Below are 22,665 nucleotides of genomic sequence, written 5' to 3'. Positions count from 1 at the left end.
GCTGTTTTAAAGTGCTCTATAAATACAGTTGAGTTGAGATATATACTGTCATTCAAACCCGCTTGTTGTTTGGTTGCCTCTTTTTTTTTTTTTTTACACTTGATTCTCACTTATGTACAGATGAGATCTGCAAGTTGCCTATTAAATTTTTAATCCACCATCCACGGCACAGATCTGTTGTTTCTCAGATGTTTATTCTCTGGCTCGCGTGTTTCTTGTGTTGAGGAGCAATTAATGGGAGTGGAAAAGTTGGGTACGTTCACAAAACCTCCCACATGTAATGACTCCACATTGTACAGCAGAAGAATGACTGTGCATCTTTGGGGTGCATATGTTTGCAATAGAACAGATGCATGAATGGGAGAAACTGTTGAGGAAATTGGGGGTGGGGTGACCATGAGGCTTTTTTTTTAATTACTGAGGGGAGACTTTCAGTGGACATTAATAATGTGGTCAATAATGTTCACGTGCGCTCATTCTGAGTATGAAATGATATTCAAAATACAGTCCATAACTGTCTACAAAATCGTTTTATTTGGCTGAAGTCATACTTTATTTCAAAGGCTCTGGTAGTGTGTTCAAGTTAAAACATCTTAAATGGCTTTTAAAGGGTTTGCTTGGTTTGGCCAATGAGAACCAGCTTTCTTGGATGTGAAACTCACACCATACTTTCAATGGCATCAAAAGAGAACAATTTCTGCTCTATTGAAATTGCAACTTTTAAATCCCAGAGCAGAATTTCAGAAAAAATTAACTCGTCATCCCTTTAAAGCAGACTGATAATGACAAGACAAAAAACAAAACAAAACAAAACAATAGCTCAACGGATTTATATGAAGACATTATATGTTTTTAAAGTTTTTACATTTCTTGAAATTTTCTGTCAGTTAATTGAAATTGATTATTCTAACATACGCCTTGGGGATCATAAAAGATTACATGCAAAAGATTCATGGAATATTTTGTCGTTCTGTAATTAATTATGTAAGAAAAATTCCTTCAGTGCACTAATGCAAAACGGAACAAACATTGAAAAATTTGGTTTGTTTTTCTCAGGTTTTCCCGGGTTGTGAAAGCCCCTCCCTGGCATCTCTCAGCACTGACGTGCCAATCATGTCCTGTTGCGGCCTTGCTAAGCGCTGGCTAGTCCCCGGTTGGAGGATGGGATGGATCCTCATCCACGACAGGAACAACATCTTCGGATCTGAGGTAAGTGATAATTTTATTTGTGATGTTTGACACCTAGGGATTAATACTTTTGGCATTCCTTTCGACCAGAAGTCCCCAACCCCTGGGCTCGGACCGGTACCGGTGTGTGGGTCATTTGGTACTGGGCCACACAGAAAGAATAAATAACTTACATTACTTCCGTTTTATTCATTTTGGAATCTTAAAGATGTTCTATTTTGAAAAAAATACCGGATTCTCTGTTATATCCATCTACAATATTCTTGGTCGTGTGATAGGTTACCGCTCAAATGAAACCCAGGAGTTTGCAAAACGAGTAAAACACAAACTTCTTTGGAACAGTTCTTTGGGAAGGGGAAAACGCCCAGCCAGGAGAAAGAAGAGGAGCCTATGACTTCAAAGAAAAAGAAGGCTACATTTAATAGACAGTATCAGGAGTCCTACTTAAAATACGGATTTCTTTCAACGGGAGATTCCCACGCACCAAGCTCGCTCTGCAAAATATGCGGTTTTGCGGTGTATCTTATTTTGAAGGCACGTTTAAACATTACCGTAGCAGCCTGAGAGTGTTGCGGCCAGATAGGATGTTCCTCGTGTCATGATTCGTGCTTATTATTATGTTTAGAAAATACCACAGTTTTCATGCAGGTCATATAATGTTATTTTGTTCTATTGATCTGCCACACCTTAAAGGCCGGTCCCTGAAAATATTGTCTGACATTTACCGGTCCGTGAGGCAAAAAAGGTTGGGGACTGCTGGTTTAGACAACACACATTGTTGTGTGCAATCAAGTTTGTCTCTTCACAGTTAATGAAGCTGTTCACCTTTTCACCCCAAATTGTTGCTATGATTGGAAGGAATGCGTCTTGCCTTTGGTTTGCATTCAGATGAGTTTTACATTAAATGTAGACGTGCCGTTGTTTCTGGTGTCCTCATTAATACAGGGATTATCACACAAAACATAAGTAAACACCACCCTCGACTGTTCCCTATGTGTCATTTAAAGATGTAAATAAATGTCCGGCAACATCAACATTCATTTTGATGAGCAAGTCTGGCTTTTACTGTCACGTTTAGTTTGCGGATGCTTGTTGTTGACCCAAATGTCTTACATGTCAGTAAACTCCTTCTGGGAATGACAAATGAATAACCAAACTTACCTTTGAACAACTTATTTGCAATGTTTGCAAAGAATCACACCCACTGGGGCGGTGGTGGTGGTGGTGGTGGGGGGGGGGGGGGTGCAGCAAGTACCGTCTTTGAATGCAAGGTACTATTTCAACATAACACCCTATCAGAGAACCTTGAATGTCAATAAGAACAAGTTCATTGGTTCCTACATTGGTAAACTAGGTAGACGAGAGTGTGGCGCAGCTCTACAATACAAATGTATTTCAACATTGTCAACCAGACAAAGCACAGAATGGCCGCATATCCAACATTTAATGGGTAAAGAAAGACAAGTGAATAAAGCCGTGGTGACAGGGTCCGAACACAGACCGGGGGATAGTGGATAGTTACTTGCATTTGAAAGTAACAACTTATTCTTGACTATATTACTGTCCGTGTTGAGTAATGTTGAGTTACATATTGCTTTCAAGTTACCTTTTAGTTTTCAGTTAATTGTAATTCCTCATATAGTGGAGGCAACACAAAATGAATGTCTAATCGCATCTACAAATTGTGGTGACCATGAATAGCCAAATTACAATAATGTAATGATATAGAATAATCAAACTCCAACCTGGACACGGCATAACACAAACACTTTTTTTGTGCCTTATTTATGTAAGTCCTGGGTTACAAAGTGCAGCCACACAAAGGTTAAACAAAAAGTAAACATGCTAACAGTTTATAGTCCATGGGTGCCCAAACTTTTTTGACTGAAGATCTACTTTTCGATCAACCAACCTCTCGTGACTGACCCGTTACTGCGCACGCATGCATGCGTACGCACATACACCCACATGCCATGATGAGCAACAGCCTGACGTGGAGGCATGCCACTCACTTTTGCAGCCTGTTAACTATCGTAGCTCACGCGTACAGTTTTTAAATGCTTCTTTCGGCCCTCCAGATTCTCATTTTATGTAATAATAATAATAAAGGTTACATCGTTCTGATTGTAATTCCCCATTGCGGGACAAATAAAGGATATCTTAATCTTAATCAAAACAGCTCTGATCACAAGCTGCCATTGCAGACTGCTGAGCACAAACAACTTCCGGTGACGCAGTTCACGCGCCACCGTACGTTAAACGTGACCTGCTTTATTTTGTTTTTTTTAAATACTTTCTGTGAAAGTGAGACTAATAGGATGATTTGGGTTCAATGTGCATTAACTCAAAAAGTATATTACTAACATGCACAGAGATACACAAATGTTTGTTTATTTTAGTTTTTTTTCCCCCCTCTCCACCCCTCGCGATCGACTTGTGACTAGTCCGCGAGAGCAAGTAAAAGAGCGACAAGTAAAAGAGCACTTCTAGAATGAGGTGCAACAGCAAGCAGACAGGGAATGTTTTGTAAAGAGCCACTTGCAAATCTCCTTTGCCCATGCGTGAGAATCAAGGTGAAAAAAGGAGAGGCCACCAAACCGCCAGTGGTTTTGTATGACAGTAGCTAGGTATATGCCTAACTGTACGCTTTAAAGCCCTCTTCCTCAACTGGCGGACCGCGATCCACGACCGGACCGCCGACCTCCTCTGTCCGGTCCGCCGACCTCCTCTGTCCGGACCCTCGGCAAATTGTATAAAATAATTTATAAATTGATTTTTACGTTATACATTTTATATTTGTTTTGTGGACTATAATCTGCGCATTACCTCGATCGCTTGTTAAAATTATCCGTTCTATTCTTTGCGTGCACTAACAGATGTAATGCAGAGGACCGTGGCAGTGCGACTTTGTGTGTATAATGTTTGACTCACTCGAGACCCTGCCTGAGCAGGGTATGTTGGCGATAACGATGCGCTGATTGGCTCCTCTTAACTTAAGGTGTGTCCATACATAAGCGTCAGCACGCATTCAAAATGGATGATTGTGTCAGGAAACAGACGCATGTGCGACGCCACAGTGTGCTCACAGCTTCAGCCCAGGAGAGCCGCACACAGACAATTAGACAAAACGAATCGCGGGAGGTTTCGATTGCGTGCAGTTCTGCTGCCGTCTACTTTGCAGCTGTTTAATAGCAGAACACCGCAACATGGTAAATGAACATCCCAATGGCGTCCTCAAATAATACTTGCATGCCTCAGACATTGCATTCACCTATAGTGGAAGAAAAGCACTGCACATTCCTGTGCTCCCTTGTGTCAGTATTTAAAATGGTTCTTAACTCTTTTTCTGATATAATTTTTAAGTGATTTCAGAAGGGATGTGGAAAGGGGAATTGTACAAATGAAAAGGATATTTTTGATTTTATGTTTAGTATTTATTTTGGTAAAATTAGTATTTTGTTTTTGTTAAATTTAATGGGAAAAAAAGACAACGATTGTTTAACAAAGTTAAAGTAAAAATGTCTTATTTCCATAAAAGGGCTATTTCTATTATTAAGCAGGCACAACTTAACAAAATAAAAGCGGTCCTGTGCCTCAACACAATACCCTTCATTATTTGTTGTGTACTGGCAAAGTGAATAATTGTTATTTTCATGCACCCCATTATTGGTTGGTTGTGAGGAGTGTTGATTTGTATAAGCTTAGCTTGACCATACTAAATGGGCATATTGCCCTGCTCCCCATGACCGCTGTGCATGGGACCGGACCTTGGTCTTATTAAAAAAAAAAAAGTGGGCTGACAACATTTCTAGTTGAGGACCACTGCTTTAAAGCTTTGCTGAAAAGGCTTTAACCCTTTCATGCAACCTGTAACCCGATGACAAAAGCTGTCCACTGTAGTGGCCGCTGTCACTGAAAGGGTTAAAGACGACAGCTGCACTTTGTGCCATGTTCAACTACTCCCATGGAATATAGAAGCTTGAGCATTGGTGTAAAAAAAAAAGAAAAAGAAACACCACAAAAAGCAGCGTAAATCTACGTTCATTTGCCACACTTTCCTGCCATAAAAAAGATCGAGACTTACGATCAAGATGGACAAAAATTGTACTTATCTTGAACACAGTTATTCACATTGACATTTATTTTGTCAATATCTTGAACCCGACGGGGAACACAGTGACCAAGTACTGTCAGCAAGCAAGCAAAACTAATGCTGTCATGTTGCGAGGTGGACCCCAAAAAGCAGGCAGGAGAGAGGAGCAGGGTGTATTTAAAACAAGAAAACTAAATCCTAAACAAAGTCCAAAGTAACAAACAAAAACCATGGCAGAAACTAAAAACTCTCAATAACATGACCAAAACAGGACTGAAGCTAAAACATAACAATGAACTAAACATGAAAGTAGCAAGAAGCAACAGCAACAATACAATACAATACATGCTGATTTATACCAACAAAGCATGACAGTAGCAATAGCAAACAATAACCCGACACTGAGTGTTCGGGCTAGGAGAATTAGGCCTTTTAAAGGCCTAATTAGTTATGACCAACAGGTATGCAGCTGCCAGGGGAGCCCTACAGTGCCACCTGTTGGTCCCTAAACCGAATCATGACAGTACCCCTCCCTCAAGGGACGGATCCCAGACGTCCCAAAGTTGTCCAAAAGCTTGCCTTGCCGGGGAACAGGAACTAAAAGCGACGGCAACCCTTGCCTCGCCGCAGAACAAGAACAAAAGCGACGGCGACCTTCGCCTCGCCAAGGAACAGGAACATAAGCGACGGCAGTCCTTTGGCTGGGCGTGGCCCGACGTGGACGGAGCTCGACGTAATGGGGGACATGGAACAGCCGGACGTGAACAGGGGCTCAGCCTGACATGGGCGTGAACGTGGCACGGCTCGTCGTCGACGAGAATGTGACTCAGCTCCAAAAAACACGTGACGAGCCTCAGCTCAACGTAGACGCGGACGGGGCTCGGCCCACCATAGACGCGGCCTGACGAGACGAAAACAGGACAGCCGCATCACCAGCGCTGCCTGAAAGGGGAAAGGGTGTCGGCCCTCAGACGCGCTCCGTCAGGCACATTGTGGAATAGAGACCAGTCCTTAATACCTACAGGGTCCAGGTGGTCGGGTCATTCTGTCACGTTGCGAGGTGGTGGTGGACCCCAAAAAGCAGGCAGGAGAGAGGAGCAGGGTGTATTTGAAGAACTGTATTTAAAACGAGAAAACTAAATCATAGTGATGGGTCCAGCGACACCGATGCGTTGATGCCTGTGCTGGGCTCACAGAGCAAACCACGTGTCGGTGCATGTGCCGCTTCATTACGTCACACGATTGACACATGAACTGCACCGGCGCAGTTTAGACTGCATCGGCTGCGTTGACACAGTCCAGGCTGCTAATTGACACATCGGCTGCGTTGACACAGTCCAGGCTACTAATTGACACATCGGCTGCGTTGACACAGTCCAGGCTGCTAATTGACACGTGAACTGCACCGGTGCAGTTTAGACTGCATCGGCTGCTAGGCACAGTCCAAGCTGCGGCACTTAGTCCAGGGGGCGTCGACTCAGTGCAGGGGGCGTTGACGCAGCAAAAGCCCGCACAGTACCGGTATATCCTAAGGAAGTGCGTCTGGCGACACGATGCAGATTGCCGAAACAAGCTAGACCTCACCCTCGCTCGAATAAAAATATATGTTTGGGCAATACAGAAAAACACTGATTATCAGAAAAAATGTGTCCGTCTGACTTCTAGCGTCATGTCGGCTGTCATATAATAGGTTATTATTATATGAGAAGTGCTTTATGAACGTTTGTACTGTACGTCATACTCCAGTTGATTGAACTCCACCTATAAGCGGGAGTTCCAGAAAGTGACTCAGAGTGAGCACACCGCATGTTTGATGACTCTGCCACGTTGCTATTAAAAGTCACATAAAACGTAAACCTTGTCTGCTGACCATCATTACATCGGCTAGGCTAGTTTAGCTGTTGTTGTAGTTCAAAGCTTAATATGTGGCGTGGGTTGGGTCGGCGCCGCAAGTACGTGCTCGCGCGCACAGCTGAGAGCAGCAGACTATCGACTGCTGAGACGCGCTTCACCCGAGTGACGTTGCTACAGTACGTGCATATTATGGAGCAGCTTCCGGACAAATACAAATTGTCCGCCGCGTAGAGCCATTTTGATCTTCTTTTGGAGAATAAGGTATTCATTAAAATCTCCTTGTCTCACCAAGTGCCTCTCAGATTTTTTACATGTCTTATTCCATTGTGTGTGTTTCTTCTCCACAACAGGGGAAATAGCATGCATTAAATGCAACAGACTGAAATTTAAAACACTGGAGCATCTTATTTTTCTAAATCTAAATTTGTGAAGACAAAGCCCACAAGCATCCTCATTCACATGATCTCATTCACATTATTGAAACACATTGAATGATACAATATGAATGCATGGATGTGAATGATATTGTCAAGGGTCAATATCATCTTTATTGTCAAATATGCTTTATGTATGACATGCAGCATAGATGAAATTTCTTCCTCTCAATCCTCAGTGCATACATGCATGTAAACATGCTGTGCATTAAATACACACAGCTAAGAAAGGATAGCAGCTACACTGTATAAAAGACATGTAATCTGAACAGTATAGACAATATAAACAATATAAACAGCATGAACAACAACATAAACAATGGCGCTTGTGGCTACACTGAGCTTTTAACTCATTCAGTCCCAGTCATTGGGTAGAGTGAGGTAGTGCATTGTATACACGTCATCATCAAATCAGTTTGTTCAATCTGTCAAGTGGGTTGGCTGCAGGGATTTTGAAGGTCCAGCAGGTGGCAGTGGTCAGTGACACAGTATCAGTACAGTATCAACACAGTGTGTCATTGTGTCGACATGCCTCATGAGGCCTCATGGACCTCATTATATGGACCTATATTATATATATATTATAATAGCCTATTATTATATGTATTATTATTATACTAATAATTTAGTATAATTTAGATTTAGTAAATCTTAAACAAAGTCCAAAGTAACAAACAAAAACCATGGCAGAAACTAAAAACTCTCAATAACAAAAACATGACCAAAACAGGACTGAAGCTAAAACATAACAATGAACTAAACATGACTGAAACAAACATGAAAGTAGCAAGAAGCAACAGCAACCAACAAAGCATGACAATAGCAAACAATGACCCGACACTGAGTGTTCGGGCTGGGAGTCCTTTTAAAGCCCTAATTAGTTATGACCAACAGTTGTGCAGCTGCCAGGGGAGCCCTACAGTGCCACCTGTTGGTCCCTAAACCGAATCATGACAAATGCGAGACAAAGCATGCGATCAACCGGGATACCGGGAAATAGGTTTTCTTGTCAAAGTCACTTTTTAAATCAAGAAACGTTTCAATATTTTGTGACGTGTCATATTGTCGATTGATTCGCTGTGTTAGGCTGCCTTCGATCACTTCACTTATGTCATGTGAGCAAAACGACACATTTATTCAGCGTATTGGTGCACATTTCGAGTAGGACAAGGTGACTTGTGTGCAGCCAACCTTAAGTGTCGTGTGCCAGCAGAGGGTGGTCCATTTAAGGCACAGGTGTCAAAGTCAAGGCGGGCCAGATCTGGCCCACCACATCATTTAACGTGGCCCGCAAAAGCAAATCAAGTATGTCAAGTTACATGATGCTTGCTAAAGTCTGAACCAAAATTTCAAATTGTCACATGTAATCCACAATAACTTTATTATTGACTTCTGATTTTCAAACTAGTTATCCATCCATTTGTTGTGCACTGTGTATGTAATATTTAGAGGTGGTTAAACATTTATCTGGTTTCCCAAATTTCGTAATGGCCCTCCAAGGGAAACCGTAACTACAATATGCCCCGTGACAAAAATGAGTTTGACACCCCTGGTGTAAGGAGTATCAAAGGATGAGATTGAAAAAGGAGTATCAAATGATTAGATTGAAGAAAAAAATCCAATGGTTAAATGGTCCAAATTGCAGCTATGTACGCTGCTTCACAATAGTTTTTCCAAGGAAAGTCACTTGCCCATTATGATGCACTTTGCGACTCTGAGATCTGCACGTGGTCTCTAAAACATTTTGGAATCTGAGCATATAAAACACCGTGCAAGAGAGCTATTCCTTTTCAGATGTTGTCAAATGTTACGACTGCAATCAGGAAGTAGTCAATGACTTGATGATAATCGGTTCTTTGGAAGGTGACTGTAAAACTTTGCAGTGCTTTTCAGTCGACAATGGTGTATTTCTGAATAAATTGAAATGGGATTATTTCACGGAGACACGAGTAACGTGTAAAGTTGGATTACACATTACTCTTAAATGTGGATTTTAAGAGAATGCCAGCATCAACGGGACAGCTGGGAGTGTAATTCATTCCAAGATGTCATAACTGGAATAATATGTTTTATCACAAAAGTATCTTGAGTCAAGTGTTATATTACTCATTTGCTGCCTAAATGTCACGTAGGTAACTGCAACATTTCTTTTATTTACCCTTTCAGGGACAGTGGTTACTACAGTGGACAGCTTATCATGTTATCCGGTTACAGGGTGCATGAAAGGGTTAAGTGTTAACCTCAACACTGGCTATGGTATGGAATGGCATGATATGATATGTAACGGAAGTTGCAGTTTACACATTTATCGAATATATGATATGATATGACCACAGGTATCAAACGGCAGTGGCCGTGTGTCATTCACGATCCATTTCGAAAAGTTTGGCATTTTGTATACATTTGTCAATTAGAAATGAAGTACACTTTTTTTCACAAACCGTTGTTACCAGTAATCCTGTGTACAATATGATATATTTTCTTAATTTCGCTTGCACTCATAAGACCCCGCCAGTTTGTGATGAAGAGGGGAAGCTCAATTTTGGCCGATATCATAAAATGTGTCAGTTTATTTGGACGTGAATTCTACTCTCCGTTCCTTTTCAAGAAAACTGTCTGTGACCCTGTCATACCAACATGTCTTTTCCAGAGACTTAACTAGTGTCCTACAACTACAGCAACTACAATAAAACACACCAGAAATAAAAGTATTTTAAAAGTAATTTGTCGCAGAGGCCAGGAAGCTTGAGGGTTCTGCGCAGTATCCTTGCTGTTCTCAGCACTGCACATTTCTGGACTGAGATGTCCGATATTGTTCCCGGGATCTGTTGCAACCACTCATCTAGTTTGGGGGTCACTGCCCCGAGTGCTCCGACCACCACAGGCACGACTGTCACCTTTACCTTCCAGGCTCTCTCCAGCTCCTCTCTGAGCCCTTGGTATTTCTCGAGTTTCTCGTGTTCCTTCTTTCTGATGTCTCCATCATTTGGGACCGCTACATCCACTACAACGGCTTTCCTCTGCCCTTTATCTATGATCACGATATCTGGTTGGTTCGCCATTACCATCTTGTCAGTCTGGATCTGGAAGTCCCACAGGATCTTCGCTCTGTCATTCTCCAATGACATATATATATACACACACATATGTATTTTTTTTATGGTTCGATATGATAGTGGTGCTAATCAAATGTGTTTTAAATCAGGTAAATCGCCACTGAGGGCCCGGGTAACAAATCCATAGATTGGCCCTGGTATCCACGGTACACTGTATATTTTACTCCATTGCAGAGAGAAAGGCGTGACAGGTCCTCGCGTGATTGATATTAAAACTGTGTCATGTGAGGTTACGTTGTATTGTCCATGTATATACAGTGTGGCGAAAAAGGAACATATTGTACATTGTGTAACATTTCCAGATTCGACAAGGCCTTGTCCAGCTTTGCCAACGCATTCTTGGACCGTGCACCATTGTCCAGGGCGCACTGGAGGGAATCTTCAACAACACACCTCAAGGTTTCTTCGATGATACCATTCGTTTCATCAAGGTAAAAGGGAAGGCAGATTTGCAACAAAACGATTGTTTGAGATGTGATAACTCAGTCGTTTTTGAAGATTTTTCACCTTCAACCCATCAAAATGTTCAGTGGCATCAGACCTAGCTTGCATCAGTTTTGATTGCTTTTTTCTTCTCTCTGAATTACAAAAGTAGTACTGTGTTACGACTCTTTTTAAGTCACTTAACTCATAGGTGTCAAACTCGGGTCCTGGAGGGCCGCTGTCTTGCATGTTTTCCAAGTCTCCCTGTTGCAACACACCTGATCCAATCCAAGATGTCACCCCTCAAAGGGGCGGGAATTAATATGTGACAACAATAGTTTGCACTCTGACAGTTCACATTTAACTGGATAATAGTCTCTGGTAGCATGAAGACATTTCCTCCATAATCTGACCAACCTTACTTGATATATTGCAGTAGCACCTTCAAGTTACTGTCATCTGCTGTGGCTAGTTTAATAGCCTCAAGCTTTTGTGGTGTGGCTGGCATGCCGGACCGATGATGGCTGCAATGTAACACTGTACATCAGAATGAGTGTCACTTACCTCTGTTGTACACTGTAATGGGCCACGGGAGAGTGTGTCAGCTCCGGTGAGAGTCTTGCCTGGCACATATTCAGATGTAGGCTTAAACCTCATAAAGTCTCATCAAGAGTCTTTGATCAGAACTGTTCCATGTGACGCCCACATACGAACACATCCATAGACACAAACGCACAGAGACCTCTTTCAACAAACCAGATTGTCTTCATGTCTCACTCATGCCATCTGGTGTGCAAAGAACTGCAAAAAACTCAAAATCCATAATTTTCTTTTTCATCCTGTAACTGGGTCGCCAGTGAAGTGATTTTTGCGGGAATTGCGTGAAATGCATTATAAATCACCAGGTTTACAGTCTATTGAAAATTAGCATTTATAATGGGTGTCAATCTACCAAATGTTGGTGTTCTATGTCGTTCATAGTTAAACAAAATAAAAATAAAAAATAATTATAAGATATCCCGACTGTAATGTTAAAAACTGTCCAGCAGGGGACATTTTGAACTTTGACCCATTTTGACATCCTTTGCAAAATTTCAGCTTCGGGTTATTGTTCACTGTTTAGGCCAGGGCTAGGCAAACTACGGCCCGTGGGCCGGATCCGGCCCGTTGGTCTTTTTAATCCGCCAAAGATTGGTGCACAATTAAGGTTTGATTGCATTCATTTCGTTTGGACTTGTAATTACAGGTATTTCAACACCAGGCGGTGCAGTTACTTCAAGTTGCAGAGCACAGGGAGGGAGGGGAAGACGAATAAAGAGGGAGAGAGTAATGACCATGGAAGGGAAAGTGATATGTATCTGATTAAACAAAGCGGGTAACAAAGTACAAAACATTCAGGAGAAGCCTGGAGTCGGAAAGACTCAAATCTACGAGACTTTGAAAAACAAGGAAGCGATTCTTACTCAGTCAGTCCGATTCTGGCAATTTTCATGCTCAGAGTGAATATCTTGTGGCTCGAGTAAATGAACATTTCCTAGAATGGTTTGATTGTTATCATGTTAAAAACTTTCCGCAAACTGGACCGCTAATAAGAGTCGGAGAGCAGTCAAATGTGTAAAGCGTGAACAACAGGGGGCTCAGTACACATCCTTGAGGAGAACCGGTGCTGAGTGTGATGGTAGAGGAGATTGTTACATTATTACTGGCATACAAAGACGTTGTGCTATCTTCTTTATTTTCTATTTCTATTTTTAACTTTTGGCCCGGCCCTCCACAATATTTTCTGCTTCTCATTTGGACCCCCCGGGAAAATAATTGCCCACCCCTGGTTTAGGCAGTGGTGTACACCCGTCCAACCGTCCAAAAATGATCAAATATTGTACACATAGTATTGTTCACTTGCTTACATATGCCAATAGAAAACCTCCAGAAAGACACCAGCGTGGATAGTAGAAAGCCTAACGAAGGAATGGTTGACTGACTACGGCAGGGAATGGTGCCCTTTTTTTTTTAAAACTACCTGAATGAGTGCTGTTTTACTGCCGCGTTACAGGCAAAGAAAAGTTAAGGTATGTTTTTCAATGTTGAAACCTCTTTCTGTGTACTGTGGAAATTGTAGCAACGCGAAGAAAGCGACAATTTCTCACGTTCGCACTCAGAGAGAGTGTGTCATTTTTTATTAGCACAAACAGCAGCAAAACTTCCCGCGCCAACCGAGACCCGCCGAAAGTCGGTTTCCATAGAAACCAGCAGATAAACATGGTGGTCCTTAAAGGGACTGCAATTATTTCTACCCCGTTACCAAATCGTGAACTCTCTGACACGCATATGCAACATTGCATTCACACGTTTGCAGTTGGTGGTGAATTATATATATAGAAGTCACTACACACGTCCCCCCAGAATTCAACCCAACAAAAACAGACACTCTAAAGTTCAAGTCGCGGGGGGCGAATCCGGCGGCCGTAACGGCTACGCCGTACGGGGGGGAGAGGAAGCGCATCCGCAGGGGGCGGTCGCAGAGGAACAGGAGAAACCGAAGACGGGGAAGTCACGGGGAAAGGGTCAGAGGGGAGAAGGCCAGGAGACAAGCTTCCGGTAGGAGGACGACCTCGCCTCGGCGGGCGAGCCACTTCAACCGGCCCGGCCGAGTCCAAGGCGGGCCACCGAGACCCGCTCGGGTTTACCCCCCATGTCAATGACAAAATGTTTCTGTCCCGCCTCCAAAACTCGGAAGGGGCCCTCATAAGGAGGGCGCAAGGGCTCTCTGTGCCCATCAACGCGAATGAACACATAACCAGCTGACAGGAGGTCCTTGGGCATGTGAGAACCTGGTACACCGTGCCAAGAAGTGGGCAGCGGGGCAAAGAGCCTGGCATTGTCCAAGTGGGTGGAGCGTTGTGTTGTGGCCGACCAAGGAGTCGAAGCAGTCGGCACAAAATCTCCAGGCACCCGCAGAGGCTGGCCATAAACCAGCTCCGCAGAGGAAGACCGGAGATCCTCCTTAGGCGCCGTCCTGATGCCCAGCATGACCCACGGGAGTCTGTCAATCCAGTTGCCATCCTTCAAAGTGGCACGAAGAGCAGCCTTCATCGAACGGTGGAAACGTTCGCAAAGGCCGTTGCCCTGTGGGTGATACGCTGTGGTGCGGTGCAACTTCACCCCTAAGCCGTCTGCCACTGCAGTCCAAAGCTCAGAAGTGAACTGCACTCCGCGATCCGAGGAAATATCCGAAGGGGTGCCAAAACGGGATATCCAGGTGCCAATAAACGCTCGTGCCACGTCGACTGATGTAATGGACGAGAGCGGGGCGACCTCCGCCCAACGTGTGGTGCGGTCGACCATAGTTAACAGGTGAGTGCACCCTCGAGAAGGGGGCAGGGGGCCAACCAGGTCGACGTTGACATGGTCGAAACGTCGCTCAGGCACGTGAAAGTGTTCCAAAGGGGCCTTGGTGTGGCGGTGCACCTTGGCCCGCTGGCACTCCACGCAGGCACGAGCCCAATCTCTGACATCCTTCCTCAGGCCGTGCCACACGAACTTGGCTGCCACCAGTCCTTGGTCCCTGGGTGAGAGAGTCCATGGACAGCATCGAAAACCGGCCGTCGCCAGCTCAAGGGAACCACAGGCCGAGGTGTGCCTGTGGAGACGTCACAGAGCAAAGTGGTGCCGGAGGTGCCAAAAACCATTTCCCTCAGCTGCAAACCTGTAGTGGACGACCGGCACTGCTGCACTGTGGTGTCAGAAACCTGGTCCTTCGCCATACTGCAGTAGTCGAGACCTAGGTGGACCGCTCCAGCTATGGCTCTGGAGAGGCAGTCAGCAACACAGTTGTCTTTCCCCGCCACGTGTTGAATGTCTGTAGTAAATTCGGAGACATAGGACAGCTGGCGTTGCTGTCGGGCGGACCATGGTTCTGCTGCCTTGGACATGGCGAAGGTCAACGGTTTGTGGTCGACGTAAACTGTAAACCGGCGGCCTTCCAGCATGTGTCGAAAATGGCGGATGGCGAGGTACATCCCAAGCAGTTCACGGTCGAAAGTACTGTACTTTCGCTCAGGGGGGCGTAACTGCCTACTGAAAAAAGCGAGAGGCTGCCAGGTACCATCCATCCATTGTTCAAACACAGCTCCACCGCATAGTCCGAAGCATCCGTGGTCAGGGCCACAGGGGCAGAAAAGGAGGGATGTGCCAGCATCGTAGCCCGTGCCAAAGCTGCTTTGGTGTCCATAAAAGCCCTGACCCTGCTTTCAGTTCAGTCAACAGTGTGTTTGGGCTTCTTGCCTTTAAGGGCCTCATATAGAAGCCGCATAGTGCGAGCCGCTCCCGGGATGAAACGATGATAGAAGTTCACCATGCCAAGAAATTCCTGCAGGGATTTCACTGTGACTGGGTGTGGGAACGCTGTGACGGCCTCCACCTTGGACGGGAGAGGAACTGCGCCTGCCTCCGTGACCCTGTGCCCCAAGAAGTCTATGGTGGAGAGGCCAAACTGGCACTTCGCAGGATTGATGATAAGTCCGTGTTGACTAAGCCGTTGAAAAAGGGTTCGGAGGTGTGCCATGTGGTCTGACGTGGAAGAACTTGCTACCAGGATGTCGTCAAGGTACACGAAAACAAAGGGAAGGTCCCGCAGCACAGAGTCCATCAGGCGTTGGAAGGTCTGAGCAGCGTTCTTAAGCCCAAATGGCATGCGTAGAAACTCGAACAATCCAAAAGGTGTGATCACTGCCGTTTTAGGGATGTCGGGGGGTGAACGGGAACCTGATGGTAGCCCCTCACGAGGTTGACCTTGGAGAAAATCACCGTGCCGGCTAGGTGAGCTGAGAAATCCTGGATGTGCGGTACAGGGTAGCGGTCAGGCGTAGTAGCGTCGTTGAGCCGTCGATAATCTCCACAAGGGCGGCAGCCGCCCCTGGGTTTAGGGACCATGTGGAGAGGAGAGCCCCAAGGGCTGTTCGAACGGCGGACAATTCCCAGGCGCTCCATGTTGTCGAACTCCGTCTTGGCCACAGCCAGCTTGGCCGGGTTCAGGCGCCGCGCTCGGGCGTAGACCGGTGGGCCCGTTGTGTCGATGTGGTATTCCACCCCGTGCCTGGCAGCCGCCGAAGTGAAGGTGGGCTGTGTGAGTGCAGAGAATTCGGCAAGCAGGTGGTGGAAAACGTCCGTGAGGGGGACTATGCTGGAGAGGCGGATAACATCGGGCGGTCCGAGTGTGCACGCGTAAGAACAGAAAGTGGCAGCGTCTATTAAGCGTTGTTTTTTCACATCCACCAAAAGTCCATGAGCGCATGTGGTATATGGTGATTGCTGCTTCGCTGGTCTTCAAAAAACACTCGGTGATCGGTGGCTGTTTCCCGACGAATGAGCACTTCAGGGACCACGGCTGATTGGGAAAAGATTTTATTCTACCAATGTCCGAGTGGAATCGATTCTGGCTCCTGTGAGTCTCAGATTTTATCAGGCCGCCCCGAAGAAACACATTCATGAGATTATATAGAGACAATATGATAATGAGAGGCGGGGAGGTACGCCTCTCATGCAAATCCCGAAACAAAGAAAGTATCATGTCATCTGATCCGGTGTGGCCGGAGGAGACCAAAGGTTATGAGAACCAGCTCTTCAAAAACATGTCCCGTGGAGGGGGCCCCAGAAGTGGTGGAGACAGGAAAACCCTCGGGGGCTGCTAATCAACCAAGTGAAATAGGATCCAGACTTCACACTACATTCTTTGTTTTAAGTACAAGCAGATGTTCAGGACAGAGACTAGTGTCAATGGTTCTCATAGCAAGATGAAATTCATCAACAATGTTCTACTACTACTTCTAGCGGAATAATTCCTTAACAGTGATGGACGGCAACAGCCACAATACCTTATTATAGGATTGCACACATTGCTGAAACTGAATTCTCCCTGACCCGCAAATATAGAATAGAATCGTGTCACTGACGCCAGGTGGACATTCTAAGGCCACCTACAGGAATAGAGAGGGAATTCCAAATTACACTTCACGCACAAAAAATCTGCCCCCAAAAGAGGTACATCGACACGCGCTGTAACAAAGTTCCAACTAAAGCGCTGCCCACCGAAGCACAGTTCCACGAACCTCATGCCGTAGGTGCGAATGGGGCTCCCATTCGCAGCTGCCAAAGGAGGGCCGTGGCTGTCAGCTACCATGTCGATCTGCGATGCGGGCAAAATGCTGCGCTGTGCCCCTGTGTCGCAGAGGAAACACCGTCCAGAGATAGAGTCGCAGATGAAAAGCAGCCCGCCAACGTTGCCGACGCTCATGGCCACTAATGAGCGCCGGCCGCGGCGTTTCCCGGCCCGCCGAACGAGCATGGAGAGCGGCACCTCTTAGCCTTCGGTCCGAACTTGGCGTGGTAAAAACATAAATCAGTAGCTTGCCGCGGTGAGGGACAGCCGCCGTGACGAGTGCGTAATTATCGGAGGCACTAGCGGCAGTCACGGGGAGGAGAGCCGCTGCACAGTGTTGCCGGCCGGCCAGGAAAAATTTTATCAGCCTCCGCAGCGAGCTCTCTACAGTCAGTGATAGCGGTGTTAGCCAAAGCTGCCCTCACCTGAGTGGGTAACTGGCGCAGAAAAAGGTGAGGAAAAAGAAAGTCCGGTTTGTGCTCGCCTAGCAGCTCGAGCATACGATCCATTAATTCGGAGGGCTTGCCGTCCCCCAGGCCGTGGAGAGAAAAAAGTTTGTCGGCCCGTTCAGCGTCGGAAAGTTCAAAGGTTTTTAATAAGTGAGCCTTCAGCGCATCATATCGTCCTTCTGTCGGAGGAGATTTGAGGAAACTCACGACCCTGGACGCCGTCGAACCACCCAGCGCGGAAACAACGAAGTAGTATCTCGCAGTATCCGCAGTGATGTCGCAAGATGCAGAAGCAGATGATTCCCAAAACTCGGGGAGCTTGAGCGAAACAGCGTTCACGGACATCTTCGCGGTCTGGAATCGTCCAGCAAAAAACGTCGAGGGTCACCAGTGTGAAAATTGTAGCAACGCGAAGAAAGCGACAATTTCTCACGTTCGCACTCAGAGAGAGTGTGTCATTTTTTATTAGCACAAACAGCAGCAAAACTTCGAGACCCGCCGAAAGTCGGTTTCCAGAGAAACCAGCAGATAAACATGGCGGTACTTAAAGGGACTGCAATTATTTCTACCCCGTGACCAAATCGTGAACTCTCTGACACGCATATGCAACATTGCATTCACACGTTTGCAGTTGGTGGTGAATTATATATATAGAAGTCACTACAGTACCGTCTTTCTTTGTAAATATCTCGGGTTTCAATGTGGGCACCTGCGGCTTATAGACAGGTGCAGCTTGTGTGTGTACAAAATCGTTTTTCTTTTAAAAGTGTAGTGTGTGCGGCTTATAATCAGGTGCGCTCCATAGTCCGGAAATTATGGTAATTTGATTTGTTTTAGGGTTTTTTTGCGGTGTGTGTGTGTGTGTGTGTGTGTCTGCATACGTTTTGAATGGTGCATGATGGCTAAGAGGAGACCATATTACTAGAAATGGACATGAAGCCCTAATTTGTTTGGCTGGTGCCTGTTGTATGCTTTCCTGAACTTCCTTGTTCCACTGCCAAGTCTTCTTCTGTGTCTGGTAACGTTGCACTCTATTCCGTTGGTGTCAAATTCAGGATGTGTCTTTTTCTTCCATAGTCTAACGCTGAGATTTGTTTCAATGAGCTGTCCACTGTACCTGGCTTGAAGCCCATCCTGCCCTCAGGAGCCATGTACTTGATGGTCAGTATGACACATGGGTAGGACTGCAACTACATACTGTATCAGAATTCAGTTTAATCAAATAACTGTTCTGTCAGAATGATGGTACATTTACCGTAGTGACGGCTTTGTTTTTATTTGTTTTACAGCAGTCGATAGCTTGTAAATTGTTATCTCAAAGAATACAGAGGGTTCACGCAAATTAATTTAGAACCAATACCTGTATTCGCAAAACTTTGCTGTGGAATGCCAGACAAAAAAAATTACATTTTAGCAACCAAGTACAGTATATTTCCATTGGAACCACCTAACCCCCTGAATCATCTTTGCAACCAACACACCAACAAAGTTTGCTGGATGGTAATACTGTACTTCAGCCTTGTTTGAGGTCTGTTATCTACTTATTGGCCTACTACTCATCATTATGACATTACGGGGGGAAAAAAAGTAATCATGGCCCAAGACATTTGTACAGTGCTGTATTTAAGTGAGAAAAGAATGCTCACTTTTGGTAGATACAGTCAGGTAGGTATTCGATATTATATCACAATATACTTATTATAATGGTTATATTTTAGGTTGGGTTGTGGTGCAGAACTGCACTGAATATTAGAAAGGCCCATTTTTATTCGTCTGAATCTCTCATGAAGGAAGTAAAGAGACAAGCAAAATACTATTGATATATTATTTATGTATGACACCATACCCTTCCACATTGCTGCAAACTACAACCACAAAAATAAACAAATAAACAATAACATAATTGCATCAATAAAAACTGAGCATTAATATCTCTGTAAAGGAGGATGTTTTGACTCCGCTCTTATATTGGATCCCAATATTGGATCCCATTTACTCGCACATTAGTACCTTCACTGAGTGCACCAAAGGCAGGCAAATTTACCACTACACCATGACTGACTGGAATACATACTACCAGTTGTTCTTCGTTTTTAGAAGCAAAGTCCATTATTGTTGCTGGACTTCATACGCTTCTTTATCTGTAGTCGGTTACCAATTACCATCACCATTTTTTGTCATTTTGGTGGGTTTGCATCAGTGTTTGTTTTGCCATTTTGTGAATAAGAATAAGAATAAGAAAACCTTTATTCGTCTCACAATGGTTTTGTATTATTTTGTCTTTTTTTTTTTGTTAACTTTTCTTTTGATAGCGGCGCGGACACCCGCAACGGCTCCTCTTGTTTTATGTTTAGAGGGAAGAAATTTCATCTGTGCTGTATGTTATGGCACATTTGACAAGAAAGTTGTATCCAATCCAATTCCCAATGGACACCAGCAAAGTTATGAAAGGAAGAAAGTAGAAGAACAAAAATTATAGGAGCTGCTGTAAAGGCAGCCACTCTCGCGGTGCCATGTTGAAGTCATCAGGGGTGTTCACACGGCAAGATTTGCTCCAGTGCTATACTGGCACTGCGCCAGTAGAGCGTTCACACGTGCAAATTTGCTCCGGCGTAGCCCCGGAAAACAGATTACACCGGAGCAAATTTCATCCACCTCAGGGCTCAGAGGGGATCGAGCCTTTTCTATTGCTGGTCCCTCTCTCTGGAATGACCTCCCACTGAACATTCGGCAAGCCTCCTCGCTGCCCATCTTTAAAGCCCTCCTCAAAACTCACTTGTATTCTTTGGCGTTCGACTCAGCATGATTTGTCCTTGGTTTTACTGTTTGGTGCTTTCCACCGCCTTTATTACAGATTCGTCTTACTGTTTATTGTGTATGTTAAATCGCTCCATGTACAGCACTTTGTATGCAGCGATGGCTGTTCGAAAGTGCTCTATAAATACTGTTGACTTGACTTGACTTGACTTGATTTAAACATTTGCTCCAGAGCAAATGATCATTTGCGGGGCAGCACCAATGTAAAATGGTACGTGTGAACGCTACAATTTGCTCCGGAGCAAATGCTCGTTTGCGAGGGGGGAGTAGCCTCACATGAGAAGAGTTGATGACGTACGGCGAGAATGCCTTGCTTTCGTGCTCTGTCGGGCTTCCGTAATGTGTTTGTTTCATAACAAGACGCAAGACATGGCTGGTAACAGTAGCAAGCACCTCTTGAGTTATTCCATCTCAACTAGAACGTGTGTGTGTGTGTATGTGTGTGTGGGGGGGGGGGGGTAGTCCCCAAATGTCATCTTTCCTTTTGTAAGAGACTGGACTGTCTCGGAGTTGTTTGTGTAGTTTGTTCCTTTGTTGTGTGTTCACAACCTCCCGTGCCCCATAGAATTTATTTTGTGGTTTCCTCTCTTAATTTTTCTGTTTGGCGCATTACATATTTGCTTTTCTGAGTGTCATTGAAGCCATCGTTGATTTACGTTTTCGGGGAGGTCACTCTCGAGCAGAAGGCACGGAGACCGAAAAGGAGAAGGACGTGCCTGTACAGTAGTTGCTTGAGTTGTGTATGTTTTAAAAAGAACCAACACGACAGCTCATTTATTTTCTGTTGTTTTGCTGCGCTGCAGAAACTGCCGTGTGAAGGCTAGTGGAGCTGCACCGACGCTGCGCCGGTGCTAATAACGCTCAGGGGCTTTGTACGTGTCAACGCTCCACAAAATTTGCTCCGGTGTAAAATATATCACAACAAAATACATCGGTGCAGCGCCGGAGCAAATGTGGTTTGTGTGAACACCCCTCTAGTAACATAATAACAAGATAATACAACACAACACATAAGACACAGACAGACAGTCATTCAATCTTAACCACTTTTCTGCATACTCTATAGGGCCGTTCAGACGGCACACATTTGCTCCGGCGCTGCACCAATATATTTTGTTGCGATATATTTTGCACCGCAGCAAATTGTGTGGAGCGTTCACACGTACAAAGCCGCTGAGCGTGGCAGCCCCGACACAGTGTTGGGGCTGCCCCACTTGCGTTCACATGGCAGTTTCTGCAGCGGAGCAAAACGACAGAAAATAAATGAGCTGTCGTGTTGGTTCTTTTTAAAACATACACAACTCAAGCAACTACTGTACAGGCACGTCCTTCTCCTTTTCGGTCTCCGTGCCTTCTGCTCGAGAGTGACCGCCCAAGAAAACGTAAATGAACGATGACTTCAATGACACTCAGAAAAGCAAACACTAATGCGCCAAACAGAAAATCAAGAGAGGAAATCACAAAATAAATTCTATGGGGGGCGGGGGGTTGTGAACAAACAACAAAGGAACAAACAACTCCGAGACAGTCCAGTCTCCTACAAAGGAAAGATGTTACTAGCCAAGTCTTGTGTCGTTATGAAACAAACACATTACGGAAGTCCGACAGAGCACGAAAGAAACGCATTCTCGCCATACGTACTCTTCACAAGCATTTGCTCTGGTGCAAATTTAACCCAGTTGCGTTCACACGTGCAAATTTACACCGGTGCTGATTCGCAAACGAGCATTTGCTCCGGAGCAAATTTGGTCCGGTATAAGCTCTTTTCCGGGGCTACGCCGGAGCTAATTTGCACGTGTGAACGCTCTACTGGGGCAGCCCCGGCGCAGCACCGGACCAAATATTGCCGTGTGAACAGCCCTTTTGTTGTTTGAAGCAGTTATAGACGATTTAAATTATTTTTAAAAATCTTACAATCTCCTCCACTAATCTAACAGATACACAGCATCTAATTGTTTGTGTGTCTTTTCAGATTGGAATTGACATAGAGCGCTTCCCAGATTTTCAGAGTGATGTTGACTTTACTGAACGACTGGTGACCGAGCAGTCAGTTTTCTGTCTGCCTACAACAGTAAGTTCCCACCTTCAGCACTTTTGTCAGAAAAAAAATGCCAGAAATCCAGCCACTGTGTGA

The 22,665-nt window shown here is 44.9% G+C and overlaps 1 protein-coding gene across 3 annotated transcripts in view; it reads left to right on the top strand.

Moving 5' to 3' along the window:
- Positions 1-22,665, top strand: part of tat (tyrosine aminotransferase) — a 37,195-nt gene that overhangs the window by 11,655 nt on the left and 2,875 nt on the right. For all 3 annotated transcript variants that reach the window (XR_007961703.1, XR_007961702.1, XM_052060917.1), the window contains exons 8-11: positions 1,057-1,209; positions 10,988-11,116; positions 18,792-18,875; positions 22,504-22,602. Coding sequence is in view for 1 of the 3 variants with exons in the window: in XM_052060917.1 (XP_051916877.1) it covers positions 1,057-1,209; positions 10,988-11,116; positions 18,792-18,875; positions 22,504-22,602 (465 nt within the window). In the remaining 2 variants the exon portion in view is untranslated. The remainder of the gene's footprint in view (positions 1-1,056; positions 1,210-10,987; positions 11,117-18,791; positions 18,876-22,503; positions 22,603-22,665) is intronic.

The sequence above is a fragment of the Hippocampus zosterae genome, chromosome 3, assembly GCF_025434085.1.
Source record: "Hippocampus zosterae strain Florida chromosome 3, ASM2543408v3, whole genome shotgun sequence".
In the NCBI taxonomy this organism is placed as follows: Eukaryota; Metazoa; Chordata; class Actinopteri; order Syngnathiformes; family Syngnathidae; genus Hippocampus; species Hippocampus zosterae.
This window is presented reverse-complemented; position numbering and strand designations above follow the sequence as displayed.